The 22,529-nt window shown below is 40.3% G+C and overlaps 1 protein-coding gene across 2 annotated transcripts in view; it reads right to left on the bottom strand.

The window, feature by feature from the left end:
• The window catches only part of CCDC83 (coiled-coil domain containing 83), a 43,632-nt gene extending 31,529 nt beyond the window's left edge, over positions 1-12,103 (bottom strand). The window contains exons 1-3 of one of the 2 annotated variants that reach the window (XM_029209126.1): positions 11,914-12,103; positions 6,206-6,328; positions 3,662-3,746 (exon numbers count right to left, since the gene is read on the bottom strand). In XM_029209126.1, the coding sequence (XP_029064959.1) occupies positions 3,662-3,746; positions 6,206-6,300 (180 nt within the window). In that variant the 5' untranslated portion in view covers positions 6,301-6,328; positions 11,914-12,103. Of the gene's footprint in view, positions 1-3,661; positions 3,747-6,205; positions 6,329-11,131; positions 11,168-11,913 lie in introns of those variants that run through there. The other variant, XM_029209127.1, reaches the window with a different exon arrangement.
• Positions 12,104-22,529: the final 10,426 nt, after the last annotated feature.

A 22,529-nucleotide genomic window follows, 5' to 3' on the forward strand; every position in this document is an offset into this window, starting at 1 on the left:
AAGAATAATTATCACATTATAAAATAGAAGAAAGGAAATTTAGTAATTAAGTTACAAAGAAAGGATTAATTTTGTTTTGTTATAAGGCCATCTCATGGTCTTTTTTTTAACTTTTTAAGACTCACAAGAACAAGAATAGAAGTTGCCAAAATAGGACACACAGTTCCCATCTACTATTCACCCAGCTTTCCCCAATGATAACATCTTATCTAATGATAGTACAGTATCAAAACCAGGAAATTGACATTGGTACAATGTTATTAACTGAACTAGAGACTTTATTTGGATTTCACCAGTTTTTACTTTTTTTTTTTTTAGTTATAGTTGTGATATTGTGATCTATAAAAATATATTTATTTGGTCATTCAGATGACTAAAACATATTTCTTAGCTATATTTGGTTTTCACCCATAGTTCCTGGTCCACAGTGCCCAAAACCCTTGGAATTTCTGCCATCAACAATTGGGTTTATGTTAATGAAAGTGACTTTTGAATCCCACAGGTGGGGAGAGAGGGAAGGGGCCTGGTTGCCAGGAGAACCAACCAAATTATTAGAGGGTTGGAACTTTCATTCCCTCCCCCTGACTTCCGGGGAAGGGAGAGGGACTTGAGGTTGAATCAGCCGCTATTGGCCAATGATTTAGTCAATCATGATTATGTAATGAAGCCTCCATTAAAACCGGAACAAGGAGCGTCTTTTGGTCCTTTTTGAGAGAGCTTCCATGTGACACTGTGCTGGGCCCCAAGCTTCATAAGGACAGAAGCTCCTTTGTTCAGGACTTTGCTCTATGTATCTCTTCATCTGGCTGTTGATTTTGATTCATATCCTTTAATACCCTTTTTATGATAAATCAGTAATCTAGTGAGTAAATGGGTTTTCCTGAGTTCTGGGAGCCATTCTAGCAAATTAATTGAAACTGAGGAAGGGGTTGTGCGAGCCTCTGATTTATAGCCAGTCGGTCAGAAGCACAAAAAACAACCTGGGCTTGCAGCTGGCGTCTGAAGTGGAGGGTGGTCTTGTGGGACTGAGCCCTTTACCTGTGGAATCTGACTCTATCTCCTGGTAGGTAGTGTCAGAGTTGAGCTGAACTCTCAGACACCCTGTTTGTGTCTGAGATTCTCTTGCTGGTGAGAGGAAGCCTCCACACATACAAGTTGGAACTGGGTCGGGAACCCTTTCAATAGGATTATGAATTCTGTCACATATACATATGAGAAGTATCACTATGAAGATGGCATTTGAAGCCATGATGTTAAATAAGATGATCCAGAGAGAGTTTAGAGTGAAAGAGAAGGATGGAGGTCAGAACCTTGATAAATACCCTAATTAAAGGGTGGTTCTAGGAAAAAAACAATGAAAACCAAGAAAAAATGATCAGAGAAGTAGAAGGAAATTTAAGAGTGATATCCTGGAACCCAAAGGAAAAAGAGTTTCAAGATGACAGGAGTGACTGCTGAAGGAGTAAGGGGTAAAGAAAGGACTACAAAGAGTCCATTGAACCTGGCTAACTGGTCATTAACAACTTTTTCTAGAGCGGCTGTAGCGGAATAGCAGGAGTGAAAGTATGTGTCGGGAAGTAAGGATGTGAACACACTGAACTATGAAATATCTAATGATGTAGTGGAGCAATGAATGCAAACAGAAAAAGAAAGATAATAAACATCTAAACAGAACTAAACACATAGGAAGAGATGATGGGTAGGAAGGAAGAGGGGCATTTCCGATTTCCACATAACTGAAGAGAAAAATATATCTTGCTAATGAGTCATGTTTAACTTAGCAATTTAAATATCTGTGACCTCAAATTTTTTTCCTCCCACTGGTGTTTGTGTGAATCAACTCAACATATATTTATTGAACATCTACTCATGCTGGGCCTTTCTGGAGAAACGAAGATAAGATTTGATTGCTGCTGCCTAAAGGGCTTTCAACTGAATAATGGAGAAATATTTTTACACAACATCCTACCTCAGATGGGGGGAATGAACAGGGGCTAGCCAAGAGAAGAGCATTTCAGGAAGAGGAAACAGCCTTTTTGTTGTAAAGGTACCATAGTAAGAAAAAGATTGGGTTTTCTAATATTTAAAAGAAGCAGGGGTAAGCAAAGGGTGGGGCGGCTGGAGACAAGATTGGAGAGGTGAGCAGAGGTCAGCTTTTGCAGGGCCTTGAAGACTTTAGGAAGGACTATGGATTTTACTTTCTGTGCAGTAGGAAGCCACTGCAGGGTTTTAAGCACTGAAAAGTTTACCGTATTCCAAGGGTGATTCTGGTTGCACTGTGGAAACTGTACTGGTTAGAGGAAGGATGGGTAAGAGAAGATGGTGGCTTAAACTGTGGCAATAGCAGCATAAATGGAAAGAAATAGATACATACGGTTGAGCTAGAGTCTGCATTACCATGCTCCTCACTGCTGGGTCCACTAGTGACTCCAAGATCTATCGCATTCTTGAGCTAATCCTCATGGAAACAAGAACTTTGTTTCTGGCTCCAGTTGATGGGTTATGGGAAAGTGATTCCTCAGTCCTGATCTGTTGTCCTTTGCACAACCAAATGGAAATCCCAAAGCTGGCCTGGGAGTTCCCATGCTGACCACTAGGGGGTGTGCATTGGCCCCTTGATGGCAGCTCACTCTCATGTGCTCTGGAATCACATGTGGAACCTGCCTCCAAGTGCCTAAGCCAGACTTCCCCTTTCCACTCTCATCCACAGACTTCAGTTTCTTAGGTCCTATTGCAAGTGACTGATTCTTCAGAATCATGACAATGTCAGGGTCACAGTTATATCACCACCGGGGCTTGTCTTGCCCAATACATATTTGCTGAACAAATGAACAAATTCCCCCTATAAGGAAGACAGGAATCCTCATTTTACAAGGGGGAAATTGAGGCTTACACCAGGTTGGCCAAAATGACATCAGCAGTAAGTTGTACAGTCAGGATGCAAATTTAGGTCTCTGACCCAAATTCTGTTAAAATTTGTAGATATAGTCTTTTTAGACAAAAGCCAAATAAAACAGGTGTGGAAATTTCAGGGTACATATAAAATAAATGTTTTAATAGTGGACACCCTCAGTATTTCCTCACTCATGAGAACCCTTAAGGGCTAAGTTGTATGCATCATTTACTGCTTCCTAACTTTATTTCTGTTGGTCCTGAGAGTCATATACAGCACCCCTTTGATAGTCACTTTATTCTAATTTCATAAAAATAAATCACTTAAACAATAAATTAGTCATTTTAACAACTGAGATTGTACTTTTCAGATAATATTTACATATGCACACACTCTGAAAATCTAAAGGAAAACAGATACAGAAATTTAAAATAGAGAACCAATGTTTTATAGTGTGGTTAAATAAGAATTTAAAAGATAAATGTGGTTGCAGAGCTTTAAAATTTTCAACATAAGATTCAGTGTCTGCATGATCTAAATAACACAATTCAAGCTGACTTCCTTTGACATTATAATTAATATAATAAGAACAGCAGTATCCTCTTGTCTCCCATGTACAAAAATGTATTTAAATATAGTGTAAATTTATCAACTCCAAGGGCTAAAGAAGATAATTTCCTAGAGTTCATTTCATCATAACTCACAATTTTTTAAAGCATTTGTGTAAATGTTTAATGACTAGATATTGGCTTTAAATTTTATACTTACTCTTTCATGATACTTTTGGTTCTTTTCTCTCATTTTCTTTATTTGAGCCATGAATCGTTCCACTGCATTTTCCTTTATTTGACAGCTGATAACAAAGACAAGATGTATTTTACGATTATTTGCCTTAGGAAAAACTAATGAGATAAAATTTAATCTAAATTAATTTGAATTGAAATAAAGTATTAAACATATTATAAAGACCCATTTAGGGATAAGAATCTTAAGTGAGTTTGTGTTTCTGAGTATCTTTTACTCACTAAAATATGGATTAGAGAGATAACTTCAAGTTTTTAAAACTTGTCGTTGTGGATGTGTTTTCATATACATTCCTGCATCACTGACAACCTGAATTTTCTGAACTGTATCAAACTCAAAGACACCACCAGACGTTTTCAGAATAATATCTGCCAGTAGCTGCCAGCTGCAACCTTATGGTCTCAAGGTCTCCGCTTGTAACTGTGTGATGATTTTGGACCCCAACCAATCCTTGCTTAACAAGCACCCTTACTTCTTGCCAGCTCCAATCCTAATTCTTGACAAACAACGTGTAACTGTGGTTTTTTGCCTATATAAGCCTCCCCATTTCATAGTCAGTGGAACACAATTCAAGTGTTTCTTGAATCTGTGTCTCCTGGGCTATAGTCCTCAGTTTGGCTTGTATAAAACTCTTTTCTATTTTTATTACAGGTTGTTTATTGAGTATTTGCCTCAACATAGTAATGTGTCGACTTCCTTCTTCCATGTAATTTCATTGAAAATTCTGAGAAAGAAAACAAATTTGGATTCCAAAAAAGAATCTATAATTTTATCTACTTTTTAAACCCACAACTATATCCATACCTATTTCTATCTCTATGTCCATACTCATTGTAGAAAACTAGGTTTGGGGGAATACGTATAAAGGAAAAAATAAAAACCACCATTACCTAGAGATGACCACTTTATAGATTTAGCATTATGTAATAAGATATTTTGAGAGAGGGAGAGAAAGACCACATTCACATAACTTTTAATACAGTATATTGTTATAATTGTTCTATTGTATTATTACTTATTATTGTTAATCTCTTACTGTGCCTAATTAATAAATTAAACTTTATAATAGGTATATATGTATAGGAAAAAACATAGTATATAAAGGGTTCGGTACTATCTGTGATTTCAGGCATCCACTGGGAGTCTAGGTGTGTAATCCCTGAGGATAAGGGGTGGGGGAGAGACTAAGAGATGATCACTTTATAGGTTCAACACTGGCAGTCTCAGCTTTTCACAAACAACCATATAGGTTCATGACTTTATTTTCTTGAGATAGATTTTGTTTTAAGTTAACTGTTTGGAATTGACTACCTACTGTGTGCCCTCGGCTCTTTGTCAGGAGCTGAGATTGTATAAGAGAAATATAAGATGCTGCCAGGGGACCCTTGGATAATCCTTCCTCAGATGGTGGAGGGAGGTGTCCTGGCTATTTGTCATGTGACAAAAGTCCTGTCACCTCGGAACACATGGAATGATTAAAGCGTCACCGGAAGAGCACAGTAAGGCCTAGGCTGTTCCAGTCCATGAGATTATTTGTTTAGTTTTAACAAAGGAAAGAGAACAAAAGCATGGGAATGTTCAACTTGCGTCTCTCACTAGATCATGAGAACTTTTAAACGTGTGCCTCTTTGTAAACCTCTGTTAAAGAGGAGAAAGACTGCCCTCTGGTTGACCCAGAAGAGAGAGAAGGAGCTGTTAAGTGGATGTCATCACTGTGAGCCATGGAAGCAGATTAGAGACCAGATTGTAATCACAGAGCTGGACTTTTTGTCCACCTCTGCTAAGGCAAGATGAGCGAAGTTTTCAGTTATGCTGAGAAATGAGTGCAGGTACAATCTGGTCATCACTTAATTGTTATCTAGAAAATAAAGGGAACTTCGTTAAAAGTCCCTTCCCATGGATGTTTCTCTCTCAGTGTTCTGACCCTTTCGCTCACTATCTTCTAAAAAGAACATATGAATAGATTTGGAGTCTTGCAGGGAGATGGATTTTCCCTGAGTGTTGTTAAAAACAATTCTCTTAAACAAAGGCCTAGTCACCAGCAGTGTGGACTCCTGACTTTCAACCTTGTTGCCCTCCAATAAATGGCTTCCCATTTCCAAAGCCCAAGTATTCCACAGGGGTTTGCTTATCTGACCCTTACCTAAACCCCCAGAGTCTGCTCTGCCCTCTCTCCCTCACTCTGCCATTTCTCACTTCCTAGACTGTGATAAGCTCTTCCTCACCCCAGCCTTTTTTCCATAAGCCTTCTGTCCATCACTCTGTCTCCTTAACACCTGTTCCTCTTTCAGAGGTTAGCTCAACATCGCTTCCTCAAACAAGCTTTTCCTGGTCTATTTCAAGTCCTTCAGTTACAACTAAGCCTGTGAGCCACAACTACTGAGCCCGCGAGCCACAACTACTGAAGTGCTTTTGAGCACTTCATTTTCCATTGGACTCATATGAGTCTTAGCAGCAATGATTGCCACTTATGTATGGGAACTTTGGGATTTCATAATCTAAGCTTACTGATAGTCGAGAAGTGCTTCACCGATAGGCAATTTGACTTCTTTTGGCGGTCTGTCTTGAATATCCTTTTTATTTGTTTTCAACGTGTTTTCCATTGTGTTGCTTAGCTAGAAAGAAGAATACCTGTTTTAAAAAGAGGCATAGGAAGAATAAATAAATTCTTTGTCCCTCGACTTGTGTTTACGAGATAAAGCACTGCTGGGACTTAATTTAAAACTGGCTTTTCCATCCAGATTGCTTCCACGTCCCGAGAGCTAACATCCACCACAATGCTGGGACCTCATGAATCAACTGGATTCTTGAGTCTGGTGAGTTCCATGCTTAGCCCAGGTACAGCATTCCCCCACCCAAAACTGTCTGAGACTCACTCTCTTACATTATCCATCAACAACTGTTGCCCCTGTCAAGCTTCTTTAAGAGCAAGGGCTAAACTTTTTCAATCATTTAATGTCTCCACAATGTTTGGTAGAGTGCACCACATGTAACAGCAGCTTGATATATGTCTTTTAGTTTTTAAAAAGTAAGACAAAACAAAAGCACAACTTTCTATGAGCACCAAGAGACTAGGCTCCAAAAGAATTAGAACTGGGATCCAAAAGAATTAGGTTTGGCCAGGATTGTTATAAAGAACAAATAAAAGGACACATTAAAGTATTTTTTAAATGGTGAAGAGGTTTACAAATGCAAAATAATAAGAAGAATGATAATAATAATGTGTTATCATTAACAGTAACTGTTCATCAGCTATTAATTGCTTTTGTAACTAATAATAAAAACTATGAAAACTAATATTTTTTAAACAAGAAAATCAGGCCCAAGGTTCTTAGATTTTTATGGGAAGCAGAAATAACTTTGTGGATTTGGTATGGATACTAATGCACATCTTTTAAGATCATAGTCTTCCTTGACAGATTTTTATCTTTTGATTTTTATTAATCTCAAGAAAATAAGTGCCTAACCTTCAATCAGTGTGTTAGTAGTTGGGTGTGGTAGAAAGAACATAACCTTTGTAATGATTTGTTAAAATGGCTGGAAACTCCATGAGAGTGGGGATGATGTAATTCTTGTGCATTACTGTATTTCCCCACCTAGCACAGTAGATGCAGTCCTTGTCAAATGAATGAATGGACAGGTGGATGAATCAGGCAGACATATTTTAATCCTAGATCCACCATCTTTTACCTGTGTGACCTTGAGTAGGTTACTGAATCTTTTTGAGCTTCAGTTCCATCATTTCCTAAAGTAAGAACAAAAATCTTATTCTAGGGCTTCCCTGGTGGCGCAGTGGTTGAGAGTCCGCCTGCCGATGCAGGGGACACGGGTTCATGCCCCGGTCCGGGAAGATCCCACATGCCGCGGAGCGGCTGGGCCTGTGAGCCATCGCCGCTGAGCCTGTGCGTCCGGAGCCTGTGCTCCGCAACGGGAAAGGCCACAACAGTGAGAGGCCTGCGTACCGCAAAAAAACAAAAACAAAAACAAAAAATCTTATTCTAAACGCTGTAGTAAGGATTAAATAAGTTAATATTTAAAGCACCTAGCATAGTGTCTGACATATAGAAAGAGCTTAATAAGCATTCTGCCCCTTTAGTTATGGCTCCAGATTATGCTTCTTTAAATGTCAGGTAACTAAAGCAGAGGATGTCTGCCTGCTGCCAAGTATGATGAGAGGTGTAAAGACTAATCCATGTGGTTTGCTGCTGTCAGCCTTCATTGTTGATTTGGATCACTGAATAGGCAATCTACATAGGTCATTCAGATCCAAAGTGGAGAAACTCTCTGAAATGAAAACATACTTTTCCCCTGCAGACATGCTGCTTACATAACCAGACCTCCAGCAAGGCTCAGTCTTTGTGGCTGAGACTTTTCTTTTCTAGCCAAGCATGTTCATCTCTGCATCCTAATAGATTCTAGTATTCATGCATGCAAACATACTACAATACTTTTTAACTGAAAATCACAAAGGTGACACATCAAAAAGATTTAACATATTAAGACACGGTAATATATTAAGGGATATCTTCTCAGATATGAAAGTATTAAGAATAATTCTATAAGCTACACACCAAAATGTTTCATTATACCATCACAGGTCACAGAAACTTATCAGCTAGGAAAAAAATTTGCTTTCTTTTGTTTCAGATGTAGAATTGAATTTTTATATTATTTTCTATTTTAGAATTTGAATGTTTAAATTGACTGTTGCACAAAAACATAGCATGTTGTCAAATGTTTCATTTTATAATAACAGTATTTAACAAAAACTTTTACTATAAAATATTTTATTTAAAAGGTAAAGCAACATTAATTTCTAATTTTTTTTCTGAGTCATATAGAAGAGATCAAGAGTTATGGTTCCCACCTATGGTACCCATCTGGTGCTGGAGGAAAAATGACCTCATCTTGCCCAATTACTTCAGTTACCTGGCTCTAATGTTTTCAGCTCTCTGACCAATGTACAATTAGTTACCTAACTGCAGCTCACGGCAGAGGATTTTAATAAAATATGACTGAAAATGTAGATCCATTAAGCACAAATGATTTGTGCATAAACTATATTAAGATTCATTGTTTCACACACTTTACAGAAAATTAGTAAGCCAACTGGACTCCCTGCTTAATAGCTGCCTTTTTGCAATGAGCTAATGACATTGCCTCAAAATGTACTTTTGCATTAATGTACTACAAACAACGGGGATTTTAATAAACATTTACAAGGATTTACAGTTCCTGACCACCTAGAGGATTTCTATCTCAGCATGTCTTTTTTCTTTTGATGTGGACCATTTTTTTAAAGTCTTTATTGAATTTGTTACAATATTGCTTCTGTTTTATGTTTTGGTTTTCTGGCCCTGAGGCATGTGGGATCTTAGCTCCCCAACCAGGGATTGAACCCTCACCCTCTGCACTGGAAGGCGAAGTCTTAACCACTGGATTTCCAGGGAAGTCCCGGATTTCTATCTCAGTAAAAGGTGAGAATTCTAGAAAAATAGTCACAAAGTAACGTAATTATCTTCCAGGAAGATTTCACTTAAAATAATTCCTGACAGACATCTAATCGGCTTTGTCAGTAATTTCAAACATCTATTTAGTGCCTGTTCTCTGTATGGCAGTTTTCCTGGCCCTTGGTTATAAAATGTAGAAGAGGTGAGATCTCTACTCAGACTGAAGCATACTCCAGCAGAACTTAAAAAAAAAAAAGAGCAACTTTAAAAGGCTTGAGAAAACCATACAAGTAATGAATGCTAGAGAGATCTTCGCCCAGGGCATGACCTTTTGTGCGTGTCCGTTTTTCCTCTCCCAACTCTGTTTGGGCATCAATAACACACACTATATATAGTGAGGGCAGGTGAGGAGGGTGGGTTTGAAGGACTCAGGTATCCAGCCTTTTCAGAGACTATTTCATAATCATTTTCTGTCAGAAAATGTTTCAAAAAATATTCCCCAAATGCTTCTCAGTGAAAAGCAAGAAGTCTATTTAGTAGAAAGGGACATATAGTAGCCATCTTCTTCAAATGAGCTGTTATCCCATAATGCTTTACTTGACTTTGCAAAATTACCCAAAAAACAAGGAGTGTGTCCCTTCCTGCACAGTCTCAGGATCCTGGCTCAATACGTAGAAAGCTCCTAATGACTTTTCTCATGACTTTGTGGAGCCATGAATATCCAGAAGCCTCCTAACGACTCCTTTCAAATCTTGTGGAGGCTGGGAGGGGTGGCAATTCTGCCCTAATACCTTTCCAGACGTTTGAAATGGATCCTGTTTTTTAGCTAATGTTTTATATAAATGTAGATTAAAATGGAAGATGTTTACTTAATAGCATTAGTAATGACAAAAGTTCTGAATAAGATTCCATCAGGGGTTGACAGCACAATTTAGTTAAAAGGTCTCTATATGGGTGCCGGAAGTCTTAAAGTGTATTCATGGCTTTACCATTAACAAGCTATAACATTATGTAAATCTAACAACAACAACAATAATAATGAAGTACTTCCAAGACCCTTTGTTAAAGAGCAAACTTAAAAGGCACACGTCTAACTATCAAGGCACTCATCTTCAGCAAAACATAACTCCTTAAATACTGAATAGTAACTACTTCAGCAACTCATATCTTTGGGAATTCAAACACAGATGTTGGCACATAGGTCAGCATCTCCCATGGGCACAAACTAGATGTTCAATAAATGTCTGATGTAAATGACTGACTGGCAAATAAATAATGCATGCTCACTTTCTTTCCTAGTGGCCCTATTTATTTGCTCATAACGTTGTATATACCCTGAATTTGGAAAGTAAAATAACTTTTAAACTCTAATTCTCAATTCGGCTAGAACACATTTTCAATACAATTGAAAATATTTTAGAAATGCTCTCCAGCACGTGTTAAAAAAAACAAAAACAAAAACAAACCCCTGAATGCATTTAAAGCCTCTTAGTAGTGATATCACCTAACAGTTAGTTTTACAAAATTTCAGACCCATCTCTTTTTGTATAGATTATGTATATATAGCCCCAAACAGCTTTAAAATGTAAGATAGAGCCAGTTTTGAGATATGATAAATAACTATACATTCAAATCTAGGTATTTAAAAATATCTAGATGGATGACATTTTCACTTGCATGACTGACAATGTGCATTACATTAGCATGTATTTTCTTTACCAATACAAATCCTTTGGTTAGTGGCACATTTCTGAACTACAGATCTCAAATTATATTGGATTCTTAGCTTAAAAATTGGTGTCTTTTGATCCAGAATTGCTAATAACAAATAGTTGGAAAAGCAGTATATTACACTAACTTTTCTAGCAACCGGAACTACATTTTTTTCAACTCCTACTGTCCTTCAATTTTAGAAGTGTCAAAAAACAAAAGAAACATAACTGTGAAGAGAATATTGTAAGGATAATGGAAAGACATGCAGTACCTTTACACTCTGATGGTGGAGGAGAACAAAAAGCCTTCTCTCCTTCAAAGAGCAGTGGTGAATAAAGACGACCAACTGGGGCTGGGTCTTGGGGCTGGTGGAAAGGAAATCCATGAGCAATTATTACACACACTGATAAACACCCAGTCTTCTTATTTTCCTTCTCTGCCTTCACAGAAACCTTTTCTTCCCTCTCAGATGGGACATCTCCTCCCACCTCCCAACGGTTTCATCAAGTCTCTCCGCCCAGCAGAGCATTATGGGGTAAGAAGAGAATGAGGAAACAAATAGGCCGCTATACAAATCTAACAAGTTAATAAAAGAAAGAAACCAAGTGTCCTGTTTAGAAGGATGCTGCCAGCAGCCAGGGCAAAAAGCTGAAACCAGCCTATGGATTGGGTGGGTGAGGGTGAAACGCCATCAAGCCCACACGGAGCACTTATAAGGTACCTGCAGTGGGAGGGGTTCTGTGCTGGTACGGAGAAGGGTTCCAGGGTTTGCGGGGTACTCATTCTAAAGGCATTCACCAGACTGGGAATTCAGTGAGAAGAGACTAAGAAGATGAGTCTAGACCTAGCTCCTCCACCAGGGAGTTTTATAACCTCGGACAGGTCTCTAACCCCCTCTAACCCTCAGTTTCTCTTCCATCTTTCCTACTTCCTGTCGGAGTTATTAATGAGGCTCTAATGCTTTGGAAAATTGTCAAGTGATAAAGCCCCGTACAAATGGAAGGCATTAGTTTACTGAGCACCTACTGTGTGCTAGAGACTGTGAGGGCAAACCTGAATCAAATTCAGATCTGAAAACCTAGAAAGGCAAATAAGCAATGTATCCAGGGGTTCTATTGCAAGGCGGAAAAAGAGATGGGTTAATATTCCGATCAGATCAAAAGTTCTTCCTCCCTCTGTGTCTCCTGGGTGAAAAGGAAGGGTCGGCCTATGAGAATCCTTCTCAGCGGCTCCTAACCGCCCAGAATTTCGCCCGGCGCGGGACCCCAGAAGGTTGGGACCACAGGACCATTTTGCGGCAGAGTAAGCAGCAGGGCTGTTGGGGTGGGGCGGAGATGCTCGTAAAGTCTTAAGTGTCAGACTGGAAGGACTCGGGGCCGAGCGAGGAGGCTAGGCAGCCTTCTGACCTCCCCTCGACGGCTTCCAGGTGCGGATACACAGTAACGGGTCCGGAAGTAGTACTCGCGTCGGGCCGGCGGACCAGTCCCACTCACTCCACAGCCGTCGCCGCGGCGCCCTCCGTTTCCAAGGCGACCGGCGAGCTAGGGCCTCCCCCGCCCACCACCAAACAGCCGCGAGCGGCGGGCCAGGCGCGCCACCTGGTGGCAGCAAGGGGAACAATCAGGCCGAGGTCTCGCGCTGCCTCCCTGAGGGTACCGCGCCCTCCCACCTTCTTCCCGCGGGGTTGTCACCGCCGCAAGCCACCCAGCTTACTCCACAAGGCGCGCTCGCCCAGCTTGCCTCCCTCTAGTGGCAAACCGGGAAGTGGTGAGAAGTATAGAGACTTGACGTCCGGGCTCTGTGTTGTGACCGTAAGACGCTCACTTGTTTCTTCCCCTGTAAAATGAGACGTCAGGACTGGTCTGTGGTTTTCAAGCAGCGCGTAGCATCCTACGATGTTGGGATGTGTGCGCGTGACGGGGATTCAGCGCGCCCCCGCCACCCCTACCAGCCCCTTCCACCTGGGCAGCTTTTCTCCTGTCTACTTTTGTTTTGTGTAAGAGTTCTTTTAACTCCAAACAGAAGTGCAAACCCCTGGACTAAATGCTTATAAGGTAACTTACAGCTTTAAAAGTCCTTGATCCGGCTTGTTTTCTTTCTCGTTTTACATTTTTGCTTCTAAACCTTAAGAAAACCAGTATAGATTTTGTCTTTCCCTCTGTTTCCACTTTTGGCAGCTCTCTCCTAATTCAGGGGGAAAAAATATCACACACCTACACCGCTAACGTTCCTCTTTTCCTCATCTGCGTTCGCCTCAAGACAATTTCTTACATCCTGAGAGCACTTAGTTAGAGTCAATTATTCATCCTTTTGTCCCCAGAAGACAAAAATGAGGCGCTCTCTTGGGCCTCCACTCTCTGCATAAGTCTCCTGTTTGGCATTCTTGAATTTGATTTAAAAAATACATTTTCATATGTTTTATGATTAATGCTGTTACATTAATACATATTAAAAACTTAAGGAAGGGAACTGAAGCAGTGAATAAAAATATTAATTACCTTTGGTTAAGGTAGTTTTTCTCATCAGTAAAAAGTCGTCCAAAACCTAGCCAGTTTGAGATCATTTATGTCTCCTATCTCATTCAAACCGCCCTTTATTCTATTAGTGTTATATATTTCTTTAGGGCCAATTATAATAATAACAACAGGTGGGGATATGGGGTAAAATTATTGAATAGAGTTCGATGCAAGAGGGACAAAAAAAAGCCACCACACAAATTTTTTAAAGTATGGGGATTTTTTTGTTGCTGTTCAATGGAAAAACAATTTTGTGATTCTTCAGTACTTTGAATTCATTCCTAAATCACTTTCTATAAATCTTAGGACAGTTTCTTTTGCTAGAGCCTGGGCCCATGGTCAAAAATGTACTTTTACCCTATCATTTATCTCCTGTGCAGTTTTTCTTATGGTGTTTGCCAGTTTGTGGTCAAACAGTGAAGCCAGATAAAAACCATTTGCAGAGTTTCCTTATTTGACCTTGATTTTCTGTTAGCCTTGCCATGTTGAATGAGGCAGAAATAGAGGCAGGAGAGTTTCTGTGGTAGAAAAAGCCAAATATGTTGTCTGATTTTGGCAAAAACACAAAGAACTTGTTTGGTATGTTCTGTTGCTAAGCATTTTATACTTTAAAATCTATTTTCATTACCTCTGCAAATAGACCATAAGACAACTAAATGTATTAATATTAAATCTCACAATAATTTTTAGGAACACAAGCTAGTGATTAACCCATTGGCTTTGTAAACCAGTTCAAACTTCTAGTAAATCACAGCTTTTACTGACAACAAAGTTACTTTTTTTTTTTTTTTTTTTTTTTTTTGCAGTAGGCGGGCCTTTCACTGTTGTGGCCTCTCCCGCTGCGGAGCACAGGCTCCGGACGCAGAGGCTCAGCGGCCATGCCTCACAGGCCCAGCCGCTCTGCGGCATGTGGGATCTTCCCGGACCGGGGCACAAGCCTGCGTCCCCTGCATCGGCAGGAGGACTCTCAACCACTGCGCCACCAGGGAAGCCCCAAAGTTATTTTTGAGAAATATAAAAGCCCTGCTATAACTTCTTATCCAAAAACTTTGTTCCTGACAAATTTGAAACAGTTAAATTGGTGTTTTGCCAAAAAAAAAAAGTCATAAAGTAAAATATTCTCTTGAGGGGAAAAGTTTACATCACCTTTAAGCAGGCATGGTGACAAACTCATAGAGGAGATTATGTTTTGACCCACCATCAACAGCATGATGAGTCTCAAAAGAACTTAGCTAAGTGAAAAAGCCGAGTGTGAGAAATTATATACTACATCACATGAACTTCTAGAAAATCCTGAAAGCAGATCACTGGTTGCCTAGTGCTGATGGGGGGAATGAGGGGATTGACTACAAGAGGGCAGGAGGGAACTTTTTAGGATGAAGGAAATGTTCTATAACTTGATTGCAGTGGTGGTGTATGTATTTGTTAAAACTCATCAAATTATCTTTAAATGGGTGCATTGTATATAAATTATATGTTTAAAAGTTAATTTAAAAAATAGCTAAAGTTATTTGACAACTCCTCTCATCAAGAGATGGAGGTCTCTGTTTCCTCTTCTTGAATCTGGTGGTCTTTATGACTGCTTCAACCAAGAGAATATGGCAGAAATGACTCTATGTTACTTCCAAGGCTAGGTCGTAAAAACTCATGCAGCTTCTTCCAGGTTCTTTTGCTCTGAGGGAGGCCAGCTGCCACGTAAAAAGTCTACTTTGAGACGACCATGCTAGAGAGAGCACGTGTAGGCTCTGTGGTTAACCAACTGAGTCCTGCCTTCCAGCCCACAAAGTGCCAGGCCTGTGAGTGAAGCCACCTTGGATCCTCCCAACCAGCCCATGCATCAGCTGAGTATTGCTGAGTTGATCTCATTGATGCCACAAGGAGCAAGAGATCACCAATTACTAACCTACAGAATCTGAGATTCGGTTGTTTTAAGCCACTGAGCTTTGATAGTGCATTAGTTGTCCATCGCTGTATGACAAATTACCCCAACGTTTAGTGATTCAAGACAACAATAATCACTTATTATCTCATGGTTTCTATGCATCAGGAATTTCGGAGCAAATTGACTGGGCAGTTCTAACTTGGGGTATCTCATGAGGGCAGATGTTGGACAGATTCTGTCTCTGCCTAAAGGAGCTTTCAGTCTAGGAAGAGGGAGGGGCAGACAAATTAATAGGCAACTGCAACAGAGCTGGATAACCCCTGGAACAGGGGTAGAAGCAGAGTGCTAAGGGAAAACCGAGCCCAGCCTTGAGGGTCAAGGAAGAATTCCTAGAGGAAGTGAGGTCTAAACTGAGTTTTGACAGTGGGCAGGAATGAGTCAGTTTGGAGGGTGTGAGAGGGGCTGGGACAGAGGCCTGGGCATGTACAAAGGCCTAGAGGTGAAAATGAACATGATGAGTTTCTCATGGAGCTGAAAGAAATTTACTAATGGTTAGATCATAGGGTCCCAGAGAGAAGAAAGGAGCGAGAGGGGAGGCTGGAGAAGCAAGAAGGGGCAGATCCTGATGGGTCCTCTGAACCACGCTCTTTTATGATAACAAATGTTCACTCTGGCCCCAGTGTGGAGGAGGATGGGAGAAGTCAGGATGGGGACAATTTCCAGGATGAACTCCAATGACCACAGTTCCAATCTTTTTCTGCCTAAGAGCCTCTGCCTTAGGTCTAGTTTCTGGTCCAAGAAATGTCTCAGGATCTGCCTTTTGCCAGACTGCAGCGACTGGCAAAAAGAATGACCTCATCTTCCTGGTTCAAGTTATCAGCTTGCCTAATCTCTGGAGCCTTCTATGACTCAGGTGAGATGCCTACCTCCACACCAGGAAGTAGTCTATGAAGCTCCGCCTCCAGCAAACATATGAAAGGAATTATTATTTTTTTAACATCTTTATGGAGTATAATTGCTTTACAATGGTGTGTTAGTTTCTGCTGTATCACAAAGTGAACAGCTATACGTATACATATATCCCCATATCTCCTCCCTCTTGCATCTGCCTCCCACCCTCCCTATCCCACCCCTCTAGGGGGAGCTGATCTCCCTGTGCTATGTGGCTACTTCCCACTCGCGATCTATTTTACACTTGGTAGTGTATAGATGTCCATGCCACTCTCTCATGGAGTAACACTACCTCATATCTGGAGAATAGGGCAGTATAGATAATAATTTCCACCTTTTAAGGACTGTATTCATATAATTCTTTCCCCCTTGATTTTTTTATTATTGTGGTAAGAACACATGAGATCTGCCCTCTTAACAAAATCTTAAGTGTATAATACAATATTGTTAGCTATAGGCACTATATTTAATAGCAGATGTCTAAAATTTATGCATCTGGCATAAATGAAACTTTGTTGAATAGCAGCTCCCCATTTCCCCCTCCTATGAGCTTGATTATTTTAGATATTCCATATAAGTGGAATCATGTAGTATTTGTCCTTCTGTGACTGGCTTTATCCATGTTTATCCATGTTGTTGCAAATGGTAGTATTTTCTTCTTCCATTAAAGATACGTAATATTGCATTATATGAATGTACCATGTTTTGTTTATCCATTCATTTATCAATGGACATTGAAGTTGTTTCCATATTTTGGTTATTGTGACTAATACTGCAGTGAACACAGGAGTGCAGATATCTCTTTGAGATCCTGATTTCAATTCTTTTGGATAAATACCCAGAAATGGGATTGCTGGATCCTATGGTAGTTCTATTTTAAATTTTTTGAAGAACCTCCATATGTTTTTTTCCAAATTTTAAATTTGCAATTCAGTAGCTTTCCTGTCTATCAGAAACACTGATTTAGAATAGACTATGGGAAAATGTGTCATATAAAAATATCACAAAAAGAACAAAGGGTTTAACTACATACTGCTAGCATATGTTCAAAACCTAAATAATAATTTTTTTAAAGTTCTCAAAACTTTTGACTTAGCATATTGCATTGGAAAGGAAATGCGTGCCTGAAGAGAAAATATATAACATTGAAGAATGTCAATTCTTTCCAAAGAAATGTGTAAGTTTAATGCAGATCTACAAAAAAGTATTTGTTTGCAGAAGGGAAAATAAGGGACATTTTCAGGACTATAAATCAATATTAGCACATCCAAGGTAGTGTGCTGTATTTTTAAATGAAAAGAAATAATGAGGTTTTGGGTTACTCCCTACACTTCATATGGTGTTGAAAAATACTAAATATTTTACCTTTTATACAGCACACTAGCTAAGAAAACCATTGCAAAAGACCACATTATGTGATTCCTTTTAGAAGATATTTCCAGAAAAAGAAAAAATTTCCAGAGACAAAAATTGAGAGAGGGGGCTTCCCTGGTGGCGCAGTGGTTGAGAGTCCGCCTGCCGATGCAGGGGACACGGGTTCGTGCCCCGGTCGGGGAAGATCCCACATGCCGCGGAGCGGCTGGGCCCGTGAGCCATGGCCGCTGAGCCTGCGCGTCCGGAGCCTGTGCTCCGCAACGTACCGCAAAAAAAAAAATTGAGAGACTTCAGTTAGGGCTGTACACAGTAGGGTCACCAGCAGGGGGACGACTTGGAGAGAGAACTGTCCAAATGAGGGATGCGTAGCTCAACAGGGCGCTGCGGAGAGAAGTCTTTGGGTGCTGAAATTGAAAGATCCTTCTAGTGAATGCACTTGACTTTGCGAATTGCTCATTGTGGTGTCTAGAGAGACTGAGAGACATAGGATACAGAACCACACTTTGTTGATCTGATTTTCTTTAAGAACATGAAATTTGGAGTAAGTCCAGAGTTTTTCTGAAGCTGCTTACCAGCTGTGTGACCTTGGATAAGTTACTTCTCTTTTCTGCACCGCAATTCCTCATCTGTAAATGGAGATAATATTGCATACCTCTCTGGGCCGTTTGGAAGATTAAATAAATGCCTGGTACAATTCCTGACACGTAGTAGGTTCTCAATAAATATTAATTCTCCATCATACTCCTTCTAAAATATTATTTTAGAGGGAATGCCAGAAAGTAGGAAAAGTGGAGCTCTTCTGAGTCATATTTCCCATGTGGCTGGTCTGGTGGGACCCAAATATGCCTCTCTGACCCAGCTGCAAACCTGTACACCCAGCTGCCTACTCAACGTCAGTTAGAGGTATCACAGGCACATCATGCCCCAAACTCATTATCTCCTACCCCCTCTAACCTGCCCCTTCTCCTCGAGGCTGTGTCCATATTCAGTCAATAGCACCAGCATCTACTTAGCTGTTCAAGCCTGAAGATGGGAATTATTCTCAACTCTTTCCTTTCCCCAGACCCTAGACCTAATCAACCTTCGAGTTCTGTCAGTCTACCTAGAAATTCGGTAGATTGAACCCATTTATTAATTTTAATCAAAAATATTTGTTGAGCAGCTCTCTTTGAGCTAAGCACCATGTCAGGTTCCGTCTTCACTGCCTTCTCCCTAATCCAGGTCACAGTTTCCTCCTATTGACTGAAGAAATAGGTTCCCAACTAATTGCCCTGAATCTACTTTTTATTTCCTCTAATCCTTTCTCCACGTTCTTCCAGAGATTCATTCCTTTGCTTAAGACCTTAAGTGGCTTCCCACAGAGCCCTCAGGAAAAAATTACTGACACAACTGGTAAGGCTTTCTAAAATCCAGGCCCCCCAGGTCTGGGGCAGGTTCCCTGCTATGTGCTCCAGTCACTGGTTGGGTTCCCCCAGAAACACACCCTGAGACTGAGATTTGAGTGCAAGTTGTTAATTTAGGAGGTAGTCTCAGGGAGCTCTGGTAGGAGGATGGGGAAATGAGGAGGGAAGGAAAAGAATCCAATTCAGCATGCATTGATGAACAAGTTACTGGGAGATGGGTAACTGGGGCTCAGCCTCAGTGGAGAACTCTGGGAGACAGTGTATGCTATGGACCGAACTGTGTTCCCCCAAAACGTGTATGTTGAAGCTCTAACCCCAAATGTGACTGTGTCTGGAGATAGGGCCTATAGGGAGGTAATTAAACATCAAGGAGGCCCTACGGTGAGATGGTGAGGGTGGGGCCTTGATGCAATAGGATGAGTGTCTTCAAAAAGAGGCACCGGAGAGTTCTCTCTCTATCTCTCTGTCTCTCTGTCTGTCTCTGTCTCTCTCTCTCTCTCTCTCTCTCCACACAAGAGGTCACGTGAGCCCACAAACCAGGAAGAGATGCTTCACCGGAAACCAAGCATGCTGGCACCCTAATCTCAGCCGTCCAGCCTCTAAGAACTGTGAGAAAAAAATTTCCTGTTGTTCAAGCCACTCAGTCTATGGCATTTTGTTAATGGCAGCTCAAGCTAAGACAGCATGGAACAAGCTCAGAGTTGCCAGGGTGCTCTGGGTGGAAGCTGGGTAGTTAACTCTCAATCCTCATTTGCCATTGGTTTAGGGCTGCACCTGAAGGCACTGATTCCCCAGCAATCACGGCCTGCACCACGCAAGGGCTGAGCTCCTGTTCCCCTGGGCCAGAAAAGTTCTCACTCAGCCTGAGAGTCCCTGGTGGAAAGAAGCCTCTGGCTTGCCTGGTGAGCGCTAAGGGATATGGGCAGGGCAATAGTGTCTACCATAGCTCCCAGAAAGCATTTTATCTCTGCTTTGTGGTTCTCTTTACCCTGTAGTGACCCATCAGCTAATCTGTTAGTTCTGTAAGGGTGCAGATCATACCTCTCTGCTTCACCAATATACCACCAGGGCTTAGCACAGAGCCTGATATGTAATAGGTGCTCAAGAGATATTTAGTGAATGTGTGGATAAATGAAATATGGTGATCCTTTCAGAAAGTAACCCAGTCACGGCATGCTTTGTATTTGACAGAGAAATTACACATGCAGCAAAAAACCCTCTAAGTTATTGTTACATCTGAATCCCTATATTCACATAAATCACTGAAATTTCTTAACAATGCCAATTAAGGGCCTTACTAGGCTTTCTAAATAAAGCTTAGGATGTTCATTTTTATCCCTTTGCAGCAAATACAGTCCCGATATCTTTTTTCTAGACCCAGGTCCCCTCCACACGTCGTGCTGGGTCCAGGGAACACGCAAACGCTCCACACGTTTTGCTGGGGCCGGGCAGCAGCTTGGCTCAGCCCCGGGAGCTGGCTCCCAGCTGCTCAGCAGCATGAGTGCAAACAGGTGGAGCGTACAAAGGTGGCCTTATAGAGCTTGGACTTAATCCTGTGAGCACTGTAGAGCCGCGGAATGTTTCCCAGCATGCCAAAAGCAAGACTTTAGAAAAATGAATGGAACAGTGATATTTAGGCAGGGATGGAATGGGAAGAGACTGGAGGCTGGGGAACAAAAAGAGAGGAAAGAAGCCTGAGACAGCGTGGCTGACGGAAACTTTTGAGCTGTGTGAAACTTTCCACTGTGGGTCACTAGGCTGATTGGGGACAGAGAAATCACTGTGGTGAATGAATCAAAGTATACCCCTTCCTGTTATGTTCTCTTTGAAGTTATTTCCTAAAGCGCCAAAGGGGTGTTTGTAAGAAGAGCAATAGGCAATCATAAAAGTTCCCTGTAAACAATCAAGAATGCAAGTTCCCATAGCTGTGTAGGTTTAAAAAGGAGGCAAAATGACATGGATTTTGGTGTGTTCCTGGGATAATGCACGAATGTTCCATGTGTACTGCACTTGACTTTCTCTGAAACTAATAAACTCTGTGCTTTTAAGGGTAAAATTTTGTCTAAACTTAAAATATTCCTCGTCAAATGCTCTGTATCTTGATTGTAGTGGTGATTACTTGCTGATATTCATGTGTCAAAACTCATCAAATTCTACATTTAAAATTGGTGAGTTTGTAAGTTATGCCTCAGTAAAGCTGATTTTTAAAAATTGAATACAGTTCAAATATACCCAGAGATTAATCCAGGCAAATAATACATATGTATGATTCCATCTACGTTAAACCCCAGAAAATGCAAGCTAATGTATAGGGCGAGAAAGTAGATCAATGGTTGCTTTGTCGTGGGCAGGGTAGGGTCAGGAGGCAGGAATTACACAGGATCATAAGACTCTTATGGTAGTAATGGGTATGTTCATAATCTTCAGTGTGCTGTCAGTTTCAAAGGTGTATACATATGTCAGAACATATTTCAATGAAATGGCATATCTCTTTACCCCTGCCTGTAAAGTTTATGATGTTGGGAACCATGACCTTCACTACTATATCTCCAACATCTAACCTAGAGCCTGGCGTATACTTGTTGAATAAATTAACAGTTTGGGAAATATTAGCATAGTGGGATGAATCTAGTTCCCAGTTCCGTCATGTTCTAACTATGTAAATGTCTCTAAATCACTGAATGCCTCTAATCTCAATTTGCTCACTGGTGAAATAGAGTTAATAACATTGATCTCATAGGATTGTTGTGAGGGTTACAAATGATGTATGTAAAAAGTTACAAAATAGACCTTGGCAATGATAGATGCTAAATAAGTGGTAGCTTTTATTACTATTTGTAAGACATGCCTCTTAATTTCTGGGGATTAGAATGTATTTATTATTTTACACGTATGCACTTTGGAATATACTCATATAGCCATTTCAAATAGGGAGTAATGTAAAGAGCTTTAGCCCATAATGGATCACTGCATAAGTGTGATAATTAATGGATTATTCCAGAAAGTGGATTTTTAAATGATATAGACTTAAAACTAGGTAGAATTGCTTTCAAAAATAAGCCAGCACAGTGGTTTCATGGGTGCATACATATGTCAAAATTTGTGCAGTTTATTATATGTCAGTTATATTGCAATCAGGCTGTTTTCTTTAAAAAATTAAGCCACCAACGAGTGGAATTAAATACATGAAATAGCTCTATTATTTAGGATGAAGTTTGATTAATATAATTATTTTTTTAACCAAAGGGATCTGTCTCCATTATTTGGCTTCTATTTGAGGACAATTTAATTGTTTCTCAGACAGTTCTTTTTTTAATTGAGATTTGAACTGCAGTTTGACAAATGTCAATGACATCACTGCTGAAACTGCACTCCTTAAATGTAAATAGTTGCTGAAAGTTCATCTTGCTTTGACAGTACAAAAGGAAACATCCCCATTTCAGAATTGATGGTTGCTTTTTATAGTGATGCCTGAAAAATATGCATAATGCCAGTTTTTTTCTTTTTTTTTTTTGCAGTACGTGGACCTCTCACTGTTGTGGC

The sequence above is a fragment of the Monodon monoceros genome, unplaced genomic scaffold (assembly GCF_005190385.1).
Source record: "Monodon monoceros isolate NGI ecotype Baffin Bay Population unplaced genomic scaffold, NGI_Narwhal_1 Super_Scaffold_7, whole genome shotgun sequence".
NCBI classification, from domain to species: Eukaryota; Metazoa; Chordata; class Mammalia; order Artiodactyla; family Monodontidae; genus Monodon; species Monodon monoceros.